At 37.2% G+C, this 14,900-nt stretch overlaps 1 protein-coding gene across 3 annotated transcripts in view; it reads right to left on the bottom strand.

The window, feature by feature from the left end:
* Positions 1-1,770: 1,770 nt before the first annotated feature.
* pav (kinesin family member pavarotti) overlaps positions 1,771-14,900 on the bottom strand; it is a 40,207-nt gene continuing 27,077 nt past the window's right edge. For 2 of the 3 annotated variants that reach the window (XM_071678951.1, XM_071678952.1), the window contains exons 13-17: positions 14,264-14,398; positions 12,146-12,346; positions 7,790-7,870; positions 6,029-6,187; positions 1,771-4,085 (exon numbers count right to left, since the gene is read on the bottom strand). In XM_071678951.1, the coding sequence (XP_071535052.1) occupies positions 3,867-4,085; positions 6,029-6,187; positions 7,790-7,870; positions 12,146-12,346; positions 14,264-14,398 (795 nt within the window). In that variant the 3' untranslated portion in view covers positions 1,771-3,866. The remainder of the gene's footprint in view (positions 4,086-6,028; positions 6,188-7,789; positions 7,871-12,145; positions 12,347-14,263; positions 14,399-14,900) is intronic. The other variant, XM_071678953.1, reaches the window with a different exon arrangement.

The raw sequence follows: 14,900 nt of genomic DNA, 5'->3' as shown, positions 1-14,900 counted from the left end.
TACCTCGCAAACGCGGGAGACAGCGACAAAGTATAAAAAAAAAAAAAAAAAAAAAAAAAAAAAAAAAAAAATATATATATATATATATATATATATATATATATAAGAGCAAGGTTATTAGGTACAGTAGGGTTGAGGGTCAAGTCAATTGGGAGGTGAGTTTGAATGGAGAAAAACTGGAGGAAGTGAAGTGTTTTAGATATCTGGGAGTGGATCTGGCAGCGGATGGAACCATGGAAGCGGAAGTGGATCATAGGGTGGGGGAGGGGCCGAAAATCCTGGGGGCCTTGAAGAATGTGTGGAAGTCGAGAACATTATCTCGGAAAGCAAAAATGGGTATGTTTGAAGGAATAGTGGTTCCAACAATGTTGTATGGTTGCGAGGCATGGGCTATGGATAGAGTTGTGCGCAGGAGGATGGAGGTGCTGGAAATGAGATGTTTGAGGACAATGTGTGGTGTGAGGTGGTTTGATCGAGTGAGTAACGTAAGGGTAAGAGAGATGTGTGGAAATAAAAAGAGCATGGTTGAGAGAGCAGAAGAGGGTGTTTTGAAGTGGTTTGGGCACATGGAGAGGATGAGTGAGGAAAGATTGACCAAGAGGATATATGTGTCGGAGGTGGAGGGAACAAGAAGAGGGAGACCAAATTGGAGGTGGAAAGATGGAGTGAAAAAGATTTTGTGTGATCGGGGCCTGAGCATGCAGGAGGGTGAAAGGAGGGCAAGGAATAGAGTGAATTGGAGCGATGTGGTATACCGGGGTTGACGTGCTGTCAGTGGATTGAAGCAGGGCATGTGAAGCGTCTGGGGTAAACCATGGAAAGCTGTGTAGGTATGTATATTTGCGTGTGTGGACGTATGTATATACATGTGTATGGGGGGGGGGGGTTGGGCCATTTCTTTCGTCTGTTTCCTTGCGCTACCTCGCAAACGCGGGAGACAGCGACAAAGTATAATAAAAAAAAAAAAAAAATATATATATATATATATATATATATATATATATATATATATATATATATAAGAGCAAGGTTATTAGGTACAGTAGGGTTGAGGGTCAAGTCAATTGGGAGGTGAGTTTGAATGGAGAAAAACTGGAGGAAGTGAAGTGTTTTAGATATCTGGGAGTGGATTGGCAGCGGATGGAACCATGGTAGGGGAAGTGGGGTATATAGGGTGGGGGGAGGGGCCGAAATATCTGGGGGCCTTGAGGATGTGTGGAGTCGAGAAGATATCTCGGAAAGCAAAAATGGATGTTGAGAGATAGTGGTTCCAACAATGTTGTATGGTTGCGAGGCATGGGCTATGGATAGAGTTGTGCGCAGGAGATGGAGGTGCTGGAATGAGATGTTTGAGGACAATGTGTGGTGTGAGGTGGTTTGATCATGAGTAAGTAGGGTAGAGAATGTGTGGAAGAGAGGTGAGAGAGCAGAAGAGTGTTAGATGTGTTGGGCATGGAGAGGTGAGGAGGAAAGATGACCAAGAGGATATATGGTTGGAGGAAGTAGAAGACATTGATATATATATGTGTGTGTGTGTGTGTGTTATCCCTGGGGATAGGGGATTAAGAATACTTCCCACGTATTCCCTGCGTGTCGTAGAAGGCGACTAAAAGGGGAGGGAGCAGGGGGCTGGAAATCCTCCCCTCTCGTTTTTTTTTTTAATTTTCCAAAAGAAGGAACAGAGGGGGCCAGGTGAGGATATTCCAAAAAAGGCCCAGTCCTCTGTTCTTAACGCTACCTCGCTAACGCGGGAAATGGCGAATAGTTTGAAAAAAAAAAAAAAAAAAATGTGTGTGTGTGTGTGTATGTGTGGGTGGGTTGGGCCATTCTTTCATCTGTTTCCTTGCGCTACCTCACTAACGCGGGAGACAGCGACGAAGTATAATGATAAAAAACTGATTACCATTAAGAATAAGAATATATTCAGAGACAATATTATTGCAGGTACTTTCAAAAAATGTGATTTTCAATCTCGGCCATGTCCATCTTTAAAACAAGAACTTATAATACATGTATGTGCACAAGTGTGAGTGAGTATATGTGCACATGCACGTCTTATTTGCCTAATGCATACATGAGTGTAAATGAGCATTTCTATTTATGCAAACTTGTGTCTATGAAGGTTTGAGAGGATACATGAGTAGGCATATCTGCAAAGTGTGCATATAAACATTTTTTTTGTGCATGATTGTGACCAGATGCCACTCAGACTGAAAAGGTGTGTGAATGAACTGCTTCAGTAAAAATAGCAATCTATATCCAATAAAAGTGCATTACTGGAAAAAAAGAAATACTCATAAGTAGCAACCTATCTATCTATATCTCTGATGCCCATTTCCTCCGGGAACTCCCACCAAGAAGGTAGCCACAGGAAATGAGTCTCCACTTATCTCTATCCTTAAATGCCATCCTCGCATACATCATTCCACATGTTTGTCCATTATTTCTCTCTTTTCAGTACTCTTTCACTCTGATTCCCCAGGCTACAGGTGGCCTTCTCACCTACCACTTTAATCTTACTGTCATACAATCTCCTTGTAAAATTGACATCTTCCATTCTTTCCAAATGCCCATATCACCTCAAAGTATTGTTTAATGTACTCTACCACTCCAAAATTCATTCCCTTTGCATTCCCTACCATGTCATATCCCTTATACACCTCATTTCTTTCTTCATTCCATCTGATCACACCACTCATTCATCTCAAATAACTCACTTCTACAGCCTGGATTACTGAACTCTGTGACTCATTCCATGTCCATTTTTGGCTGCATTGATCAGGTTTGAGTGGACTATGCTGTCACTTAATTCTTTCTTCACTTCCATACATACACCTCTACTGTTCATTATCCTATTATGGGACCCGATGGCTCTTCTACTTTATACTGCTCTCTACCTTTTCTCTCCTTTCAAAACACCAGACTTACCCAAAATAGCTTCTAAACAGCAACTGTAACTGAAAAACATATGAGGGATGATGATCAGTAAATCTGGCTGCTTAATTTGTTGTATTAATTCACCCATGGTTACTTTTGCTATTCAAAACATCAAAAACATTTTTAAAAAGATTCTTTTGTTCTAGCTCTACTAAAGTAAAAAAAAAAAATACTAACAGATGTCAGATTTATCCTTTTCATGTTATATAAAATTACAAATATCTATACAAAAGATATAAAAGGTATATATACATAGAAAATGGTTACACAGTATTTTAATCTAAAGCAATGTGTCAGAAGCATCCTTAATACTACATAATGTATACAACAGATTTATGCAGTATGTTCAACTGCTTTAGCCTAGCATATGGGATTGAGTAGCTAACATACAAAACTAAACTGGGAAAGGAATGAAAAGCATAACATACAGAAGGGATCATCTCTACTGGACATAATAAAATGCTAAGGAAGATTATGGGTGGCAATTATGTGATTTTCCATGGGGAGAAGTTGGCAGAATGAAATACTTCATCCTTTCTTGATGAGTGGAAGAAAAATGGGTGAATAATAATCAAATCAAATGTGGAAGTTGAAAAGCTGATAATGTATGAAGAAAAAAACCAAGGCATGAGGGAAATATGAAACAAAAGATTATATGAAAAAGTTAGTAACAAATTATATATGCTAAAAGAATAAAGATGTACTTAAGCAAGGTAAAAGGAAAGTGACAAATGGTAATATCTAGCTTCTGCAGAGTGATGAAGTACCAGAAGGATGGAACTATGGATAATACAGTTGTCTGAAAGAACAGAGATGCAAATACAAGGTTCTGCATGTGCCATCCTGCAGGATAATGGATTACAGCATACTGGATAAAGTTACAGAAAATCTCAACTTCAGACCAGTGAAGACAGAAAGGACAAAACATGTTACACCTTTGATCGTTTATTTGGAACAAATGGTCGAGGTGTAACACAGCCTTGGATACCTGTAGAACAGCGATCCTGGACTGTCAGAGCATCAACTTTAGGAGTGTCATCTGAAGATCGCTTACGAGTGGATACAGCAAGGGGATCACGCTGCTTGAGGATTTCCACATCTTGGAACACTACCTGTGAACCTCCACCTGCAGTGGGTAGCACATCACCCTAAAGGAGTCAAGCAATAGTCAGTTATCAAAACCAATAAAAATTCTGCAGAAAGCAATCATTAGTAGAAACAGCATTCATGCATATAATGAGAAGTCCTTAAAGTTGTAAATTTTGAGCTGGTAAGGACATATAGTGTCATCAGAGTACATACTGAGTTGGTGTGCAGAAGGAAACTGTAATGAATATCTACTTATGTAAGGAAACAGAAGTTTCTTTCAGTAACTGGCTGATTACATAGGATTTCTTTTAAAAAATTTTAGCTGATGAGCATCACCTGATCTTAATTAAGCCTTATAGAAAGGAGATCAGAAAATTTAAGGTAAGCACCATTACAGAGGTTTATTAAAGAATAAAAAAAATATTTAAGTCTTACCAGTAGAGAATAACATCATGTAATAAACAGTAAGTTATCCATATCTATCGTTGACAGACAACTAAATGTGTACATCACACGTGCTCAACTTATCACGTGTTTGTTAACATTTGTTGACTTTTATCATCTAAGTCTCTTTTCTGCCACCACCAATGGATTACTTACTGGTAAACACTTCCAGACAATTTAACATCTGGGTAATCATTATTACCATAATAAGTGCCAAAAAAGACTATCTATAATTAGCCTCTATTGATGTGGGTGATACATAACACACTTACCAGGCCCATTCATTCCCACAGTGTTATATGGGTAGACTGACAAACTAGGTTTCTTTATGAGTATCATATGTAGCTGTCTGTAACATAAGGCATTTCCAAATACCAATAAAACACATCTTCCAGTTAAAATAACAGTGGTATAAGGCGATTCATACAAGTATGGCTAAAGGCACACAACAAAACTGACCCCATCCCTTAGAGATCTGGCATACAAAAAGGCTAAAACGACTGGATCTCTTCTCCCTTAAAAAATGTAGACCACGGTGACTTAATCTAAGTGTTCAAAATTCTGAACAAGTTCATTACGTAAATCAATCTTTTTTTTGAAATACAAGAAAATATGGTTACCAGGACTAATGGAATAAAACTCAAAGCTCAAAGTTTTAGTACAAACATGGGAAAAAGCTTCTTTTCCTACAGGTGTATTGAGCACTGGAATAAGTTACTGTCAGATGCAGTGAATGCTAAGATTATAAATACCTTCAAAAGTCATTTACACAAATATTTTGTAAAATCAGGTATATTCTGAGAAAAACACCAGCAATAAACTGCATAAACGACAGCAGTAACGGGGACAGTAGAGAGCTAATGTGCAGCAGCTCATTACATTTTCTTGTCAAGTTAAAAGCCATTTGTTTTTTACCAGACAACCCAGTCATGGGCCAATCAGGCCTCCTGTTGTCTGTCTCAATGTAAACTCATGTAATGACTCCTGATTAAGCCATGTTACCCCCACTGTGTTATATGAATATTTTTTTTCCTAGTCCTAATAATAGTTGCTTGTAACATAAGGTATCTCTGTGCACCAATAAAGCATACCTTTGAATTACAAAGGGCAGGCAGAGGCAACTCTTAATATTCCTAATATTGTAAACCACACAATTATCGGGGCAATCCTAAAAGGGTTAAGAAAATTAATTGCAACAGTTCAGTTCAAAATACATCAGGAGAATGGTACAGATTAGCTTATTCTTTGGAAACTAAACATAGAGACAGCAATCAGTTATTTTTGGCATCAGCCAATTCAATGAAAAGTGATGTAATTAAAGACACATGCAATATAGAAAAAATAAGGACAACCACATGATTATGTAATAATTCATAGATGTAAGACAGTACATGAAACTGTAATATGGATGAAACAAATGCCAAAATTACATCAAAAATGATATGATACAATTAATCTATATCTGCAAAGCCAAATACTTTACATAATATGATGTCTAATCAGTACAAAGAGTGGTGAGAATGAAACCATCATGCACGTTTTCAATTATGCTTATTACCTTGTACAATTTTGTCTCAAGTTCCCCCTCAGAATCCTGCTGTTGAGTTGTCAAGCAATAATTTGTGATTTGCCCATCTACAAAATCTTCACTACGCAGACGAGTAACTGATTTACGTCTCTCTAAGGATGGCTGAAGCACTGTTGCAGTTGGTACCTCCTGCAGCCATTTTGACATGGAAGGTACATTATTGAGATCTCATTATATCAAAGTTCGGGGATTAAAAACATAAAGATCAACTCCCATCACATCCAAATTAATGAAGGCTAAGGGTGAGTGTGAGTAATACTTGCACCTGATCCACTCCATTAAACTGGGAATGGAGGGCCAGGTAATGATAAGGGGTAAGTAGCCTAAACAAATTAGATTAACCCATTCCATCATTGTACCACTTCTTAATAGATATCATTTGTCTCAAACACTATGAGCAAAAATCCTCATACACTGTCTAAAGTTGTTACTGTCTCTTCTTTCATTTACACATACTAACTTCACACAAAAAAATCTGCAAATATATAAGAGTCAAGTGAATAAATCAAGTCCAATCATTATATCTATCCATTAGTTGTTAAGCTGCACTCCTTTGACCCTGGTAGCTGTCTTTCTTTTCTGCCTCACACACATGGATTGCTGGTATTCTTTTTACAAACATACGGTCTCTCCTCGTCACAAATAACACTTTTTTATATCTTGAAGGCTCCAGTCATGGACAAAAGCAACATTAAGGCCAGGCCTTAATTGAAACATAAAGAATCATGAAACAAGAAAAGAAAAGACAAGGGAAATACAAATTTTTGATAAAGTGAAAAACCTGTCTTTTGAAATGTGCCAGGTAATAGTTATTGGGAAAGACATGAGAGAGTAGAGAGTATCAAAGCTTTGATGTGTAGGTAAAGAAGCAGGTATTAAAATGGCCCACCCTTGAGTTGCTGATGGCCAAACAATAATCGTGTGATGCAGCAGCTTGCCGAGTATTGCATGGTCTAGCTAGTGGTGTGGACACACAAGTTGCCAGCCCTCAGGAGCAAAAACCAAAGTAATATCTATAGAAGAGGGAAAGTGAGATAGGTAGTAGTTGGTTAGCAGCCAATGACCAGGGAGGTATATAACCAGTACTACCCGCCTAGGTATCAGGAGGGTTAGTGACGTCTGCTTAGTAAACCAGCACTTAAGTGGTTAAGCTGCACTCATCTGACCCAAGTAGCTATCTCTTCTTTCTGCCTCACTAACATGTGGACTACTGGTATTCTGTCCACAAACATACAATCTCTCCTTGTTGTACGCAACACTTGTCACCAGTTAACTCACGCAGCTCATTCTTCGTAACTCTAGATTTTCCTGCGGTGAGCACTATGTGCTAGCCTTGCCTTTTAGCAAAATGGTAGGAGCAGTAGATAGAAGTAGTAGGTAGGTACATTTAAGCAGGATTAAAGTGTAAACATTAAGTAGGAGCATTAGATAGAAGTAGTCATTAGGGATATTAGATAAGAGCCTCTGCAAACACTGCACTAGACTTGCCCTCTGCTAGTGGCCTATTAAGGGTAAGGCACTAAAGGCAAGAAGCAGCACTGGAGTTCTTTAGTTATGAAGACTGTTGCCATGGCCACCCCTTTGAGGGAGTTCCAATTAGAACAGTGATGGAACTTCCTCTTGACAAAAATTGGGATGTTGGAGGGAGGTTCTGCAGGGATCAACCTTCATATGACAGAAGAAAAAATGCATAGAATATCAACAGAAAATGCAAAAAGAAAAAAAACATACCTGTACTGGCCGATGATCTAGCCAAACATCTGTACCCTGGGATCTTGACCTTCTGTGCCGCAAGTTCACAACAGCAGGACCCTGTATTACATATAATATGTTTTCAGTACATATGCAGAATATATCAGAAAACTGTTGGAAAACTGTATGAAAAATAAAGTTGTGTATGAGGTCTTGAAGTTACATAGTATTGTATCTTTTTTTTACACAAAGAAATTCAATGTCAAGAAACAAAGACAATGAGAACTTCAGCATTTAAGACAACAAAAGCGGTAATGTTAACAATAGACTATTTTCTGTACCTCACCAAAAGACAATAAAAAATAAAAGATGATCAAACTGTCTGATCTAAACAACCATACATAAAATGGTAATCCAGACAACGTTTACCAAAATATTCAACATCCCCAAGTAAACTGTTTGCCATTAACCAGCCAATCACACCTTGTGAAATAATAAAAACTGATCATCAGGTCATTTCTCAGCCAGGGCTTTACAGCAAGCAGACAACAAGGAGACCATCACATAAATGCAACCAGAATACAACAGTCAAAACACACATAAGTCAAAAGACAGCTTAGGAACTACAGATTTTATAGAGAGCAATAGCAAGGGGACTGATCGACTGAGCAGGGCTAAAGGGACATGCTGCAGCTGTTAATCTATTAGAACCAGAGAATCTCCTTCGAACCTGTATGATCATTCACTTGTCAGATGGGAAGTATTAGTTTAGTTTGGTAACAAAAATTTTACATCCAATCAGACATTCTATTTGCTTTATGAATCAAAATACTTTATTAAACAAAAATCAGAAGTATCATTTACTATCAAATGCTTTTAAGTAATGTTACTTAAAACTAAATCAACAAACCTGAATACTGTTATGTGAATCTCATTTATTTAACAGAAACTACATGATAAGTCTGAATGTCTGAAAAGAACTTAAAAGAAAACTTTTCTCCTACAAGAAAAATCACATCATATCCTTTAAACAAGTTGAGAATGCCCATAAAGACTGATGAACTATTTATTTTACTAACTATAGTCTATCTTGAAAACATTAAGTAACTGGTTAGAAGTGAATGATCTACCGTGGAAACCCACTTCACATTTCAGCTAATTGCCTTATCTCAATAGTCTTCAGTGAGTCTGCAGCCTACACACACACACACACACACACACACACACACACACACACACACACACACACAAAAAAAAAAAAAAAAGGAAAAACTGAACAACATTTTCTTGTAAACAACATAATTTCTATGGTACTCATGTACATTGGTATCTCTTTTCACAATCAATTCTGTTAAGATGTGAGGAACTGCATTATAAAGAAAAAAAACTTTTGCCAAATGGGTTATTTACAAGGATATCTCATATCTCTAATCAATATCATCTGTAATCCCTGAAGCAAGGATGCATCAGGAACAGGAACAGGTGACTGAACCCTAGAGAGAAGAAAACCCTCACTTGACTCCTTCCCGTTCCTCATTTGAAAAGTAATATGGGAAGGGATTTCTAGCCCCGTTCCTCTCAGCTGACTTTTATGACGCGAAGATATGTGGTGGGTATTCTTTCTCACTATACTCAGTTATGCATGGTTCACAAATGTTGAGATACTGGATCTCAGGCCCAATTTGAAGTTGTTTGTGAAGATTATATAAAAATGGGACCAGGAAGAAAACACTCTGACACCCTACTTGTCACTTTCATCCACCTGGAAGCTTCACTATTTCATTCCATACATCTCTTTCTTTTGGTGAGCCAGTCTTCAATCCATGAATAGATTCCTAAATCAAAAATACAGATAACACAAAACTGAAAAAGCATAAGACCAAAAACATTTTTCCATGAGCATAACATCAATTGAGGATGTGCTCCAGGGTGGTAATTTTCAGTCACCTTAACCTGACTAAAGTAACCACTAAAAACAAAATAACTTCATAAATCCAAGCAGAACACAGACAAATGTACAAATAAATGAACACTAAAGAGCAACTAAATGAATTGATACAAAACATAGATACAGTATAGATTTCCACAAATAAATTACTGCATGTAAATGCATACAGTATTCATCTACAATAACAGCAAGCTGTGCATGTTGAGGCCTGAGATGTGCAGGTCACTACTGACATGGTTACTGAGACAGTATTGCAAAACTGTATGCCTTCCTGTCTGACATCTTGCTAGTTTTATATGTGGCTGGTGAAGCTTTTCTGCCTGCTGGAAGAGTATGCTCCATGATAAAGCATACACACAAAAAGTATGAAGTGTAAATAAATAATGCTTTTCAATGGCGTTAAATCAAGGCAGCACACTGTACCCAAAATGAGTGATTACTATGCCATACCATTTTTAATCATATAGTAGTCACTCATGTAGTACTTGACTGAATTACTCTTGACAATCTATGAATAATACGTCTGAAGCTGCAGTACTTCTGAATCTCGGTGGTCTTCTGTTAACACTAAAAAATTCTACTCAGTTTATTAGACATGATCTTTCATTGTGGCAACCATGCTGACTGTATGTTATTAAGTTGTAATCTTCTAGAAACCCCAGAACTAGCATGAGACAAACAGGGCAGTAATTTAAAGCACATTTCTTATCCCTGTTCTTAATCATGGAGAGGAAAATAAAAAGATGAAAATGCACCAAGACTAACAGTGAATGAGGAAGTTCAGAGATTCAGTACGTGTGAAAGCTGGTTGCTTCATAAATCACTGTTTTCAATACTTTTTCTAGGTTTCTGGGGCAGTCACCTTCTCCCACAGGACAATCTGCAATTATGCTTCCTTAATGAAACCCTGATTGACCAGGCTGTCTGATGGTGAAGGTCTTATTCCTAGATATGTTGTGCAACCTGACTGATTTAGTAAGCTTTGGAGAAATTCATCCAACTCCTTATCACAAGTCTTCCCACTGTTTCATATGCATGTTGTTAGTAGTTCAAGATAATGTATGCCCTTAAAATTTAAGTTATTTTCCCAGCTCATATAAGTACATCTCTGCTTTCAGGTGTTGTTGGATTCTGCCTACTTGTGGTTATACCATAAGTGAAAAATCATCTTCAGTGAAGTTGCATCACTGGAGTACAATCTTGTCAGAGAACTATTCATTACCAAGGAGTCCATTTTTCCCCTGCTATTGATTAAAGCATGTCTTTGAAGCTGCAGGAACCTCTAGAAATGGGGTCATAGTAGTAATGATAATGATAATATATTTTTTGTACATGCTCACCATCTCTCAAACGAGAGAAGTAGCGTCAAAAACAGATGACAACCTCGAAGGGAAAATTCCTCACTTGGGTCCTTGCTTTTCTTTCTTTTGGAGAATAAAACAGGAAGGGAGGCTTTCCAACTACCTACTCCTACCCATCTTAGTCACCTTCACTAATACCCAGGGAATATGTGGCTAGTATTCTTTCTCCCCTATCCCCAGGAATGATAATAATAATAATGAAACATTATATATTATGAAAAATAAAAAATGAAAGGGTAAAATAAAGGTGTGGTAATATAAAGAGTGTGGTTACAAGAGCTGAAAAGGGTGTGCTGAAATGGTTTGGACATATACAGAGAACGAGTGAGAAAAGGTTGACAAAGAGGATATATGCGTCAGTAATGGAAGGAAGAACATGGACACCAAACTGGAGATGGAAGGATGGAAAGGAAAGGTTTTGAGTGATGAGGGCCTGAACATGCAATAGGGTGACAGGTTTGGACACATACAGAGAATGAGTGAGAAAAGGTTGACAAAGAGGATATACGTGTCAGTAGTGGAAGAACAGGGACACCAAATTGGAGATGGAAGGATAGAGAGAAAAGATTTTCAGTGATCAGGGCCTGAACATGCAATAGGGTGACAGGTGTGCATGGGATAGAGTGAACTGGAACAATGTGGTATACAGGGGTCAATGTGCTCTCAATGGACTGAACTAGGATATGTGAAGAGTCCTGGAAAACCATGGAAAGGTCTGTGGGGCTTGGTTGTAAGTAAGAAGCTATGATTTCAATGAATTACACACAACAGCTAGAGAATGAATATGAGCAGACATGGCCATTCTTTGTCAGTTCCTGGTGCTACCTTGCTAATGCAGGAAGCGGTGATCAAATATAAAAAAGTAATAATAAGTAAATTCAATTTGTATATTTTTCCCACACTAGTAATCAGTTCTAGCAAGAGATATATATTTGTATGCAGGTTAGAAATAGACCTCGCAATACATTACTTGCGTATACCAAAATGTATCTCTCACAACCATGCTCTAATTAGTTTAAGAGCTTAGCCCATACAGAAAATAGATTATGTACAGAAAAGACCAATCACTATAAACAATCTACTTACATGCAAATCTGATGTATGGATAGCCTGGCTTGCGTTCAGCTTTGGGTCAGAAATGGAGGACTTTACTGGACTTCTGGTGTTGTGTCGAAGTTGGGAGAGGTCAGTTTCCGAAGAAGAAGGAGGAAAATTGGTAGGCGTATTTTCATTCCCATCTAAGAGGATTTCTTGTAGAGCACGTACTTGGGTTTGATATATTTTGGACTGCAAATATGAGTTTTCTTTCTTTAACATACAATACAAATTCATTATAAACATCTATACCCTGAAACTTGCTAAACAAAGACAAACCAGAAAAATTCCAAATGTTGTTAAACACAAGTCTGGAATATTTTGAGCTCAGAAATCGCAAATGCACATGATCTGATAATGAAACACTTTAACTTAAAACCTATGACATTACAAGCAACACTATTAAACATTTTTACTAAAAAAAATTCATCTTTTAATTACAAAATAACTAACTGCAAGAGATTTCTTCATGAAATGGCAATATACCATCGATAAACCTCCTTGATAATAGGACACACTGGTTTCACTTGACGTAAGTCACTGCTACCAAACAGCAGTCATATACCCCTTAGTAACCAGTCACTCAGCACTTGCCAAACACATGATGCTGAATTCAACCTAACAATCAAGCTGTACATTTACTTAGCTAATAATTGGTTAATCCCTGCACTGCCAAGTTGCATGTACAGCTAAAGATTTTTCAGAAATGGCATGGGCAAAAGAGTGCCCTAATCAAGATCATCTCATTTATACAGAAGGGGCAGAAAGTAAGTAGAAAAAAGCTAGTATAATTCATATATACTCGAAACTGAGCCAGGTATCCAATTAATTCTGAATATGGGATAATGTATAAAACTGGAAAGGTTCACAACAGCAAGGAGCTTTGGGATGATGAAAGGAAGGATGCCAAAATATCTAAGAGGGCACTGAAGATAAGCTGGCACTGATGAATACAAATGTCTGAGTGTAACAAATTTGTAATAACAGAAATGAATGAAGACTGTAAGCTGTGGAGTGATATTTCCCAAAATCAGGATGAAGAATTGGAGGGGAGTGCAGTTAAAACTGAATATGTGACTAAAGTATGGAAAACAGAAAGGAATTTTGTGGTTGTGAAGGATGGAATGGAGATGAAATATGCTTTGTGCAAGCAGAAACAATAAATGACCTGAACTGTGCATATATAAGTACAGTAAAAGGAAGAGGAGATGAATGAAAAGTAAGGGAAATCATGGTTGGGAAAGGTAAAAGCATGGAATGCAGTTTGAAACAGTGCAACAAGGCTTAAATGAACCAGCCTTATGTCCAGTGGACAATAGCTAAAAAATGATAAACTTCAGATATAGATCAATAAATCTATTCAGAAGATTATTACTGTCTAAACTCTGCTTACATAACTTGGATTTATCAACCTATGAAGATGTTTGTCATGTCATATTCTTATCATCTGAATAAATATAAAGCCAATATAACATTCAAAGGGATCATTAAATCTACAATGCTATTCTAGATTATCAAAGAGACAAAATGAGAACAATTATAATGATTCTTAAAATCATATAAGTCTAATACTTATCCTTCTACTTTATCTATTTTTATGTAAAAGGATATGGATCATGTGCATAAGTTGCTCTGCATAAACAAATATCAACAACTTAAGTCTAGTGTGAATATTCGATAACCCAACAATTCTCTATCATTTATTTTGCACACTACGATGATTCGCTATGCAGGAATAATAACACCAAACATGAGGGAAAAAATCAGCAGAGGGATAAACATAATTACAACTGTGATTATGCACATGACTGGTTAGCTTTTGCTATCAACCTCAGGGAAAAAATGCTGTCATCTTTAAGCAGGAAGTCTTCAGAGTGATGGCTGTTTACCTTTTAGACCTTCTTGCAGCCCATAGGCATAAATATTCATGACCCATGTTAAATATACAAAAATTCATTAAAGCTAGAGCTTTATCCACAGGATTCTGGGAAAATTATGCTAACCAACATTATATACACTGAAAACTTACCAGTTGCCCAAAAAACAAACTCAAAAATCTAAATAAATAGGAACTCCAAATATACCTATATTTTTGGGGTTTAAACCTACCTTTTGTTGACTTAGTTTAGTATTCATATCATTTTTTAGCTTCTCCTTCTCCTGCTCCAGTTTGGTCTTCAACCTTGCTTTCATTCGTTGCTTCTCGATTTGCCCTTGTGCTTTGGCCATGTCCCGCTCCTCGCGCTGATGATGGTAAAAAATGCAGAAAAACAAATGTGGACATACATCAAGTAAAAAGAAAATAAACAAATAAATAAATCCAACTGGACAATGTATTTTCTACACTTGGACTCTACTATCTGGTGATTCACTTTCCCCAGTATTCACGAAAAAATGAAGTACCATAAACAACAAAAATAGAAAAAAAGTTAAAAACTGTGTGCTTGATTGCAGGTGATCACCAGCAAGAGCGGGATGACCATTAGCATATACATAGCTAGATTTATAGTCATCAACAATGATTACCTTATAAAACATATTCAGCCAATCCCATGAGTGAGGTTGAAGGGGGAACTTTAGGTGACAGGTAGGGGAAATAAGCCTTGAGAGTAACCTCCAACAGTAGGCTATTCCTCCTCCTTATGGAGGTGGTAAAAATTGAATTCAATAAATAGTAGAAAAATATACATATTTTTACAGTAGAAAATCTTTAAAAAAAATGAAAGATAACATATTTTTATGAAAT

The sequence above is a fragment of the Panulirus ornatus genome, chromosome 29, assembly GCF_036320965.1.
Source record: "Panulirus ornatus isolate Po-2019 chromosome 29, ASM3632096v1, whole genome shotgun sequence".
NCBI lineage: Eukaryota > Metazoa > Arthropoda > Malacostraca > Decapoda > Palinuridae > Panulirus > Panulirus ornatus.
The sequence above is the reverse complement of the archived record's forward strand: the minus strand, read 5'-3'. Positions and strand labels throughout refer to the sequence as shown.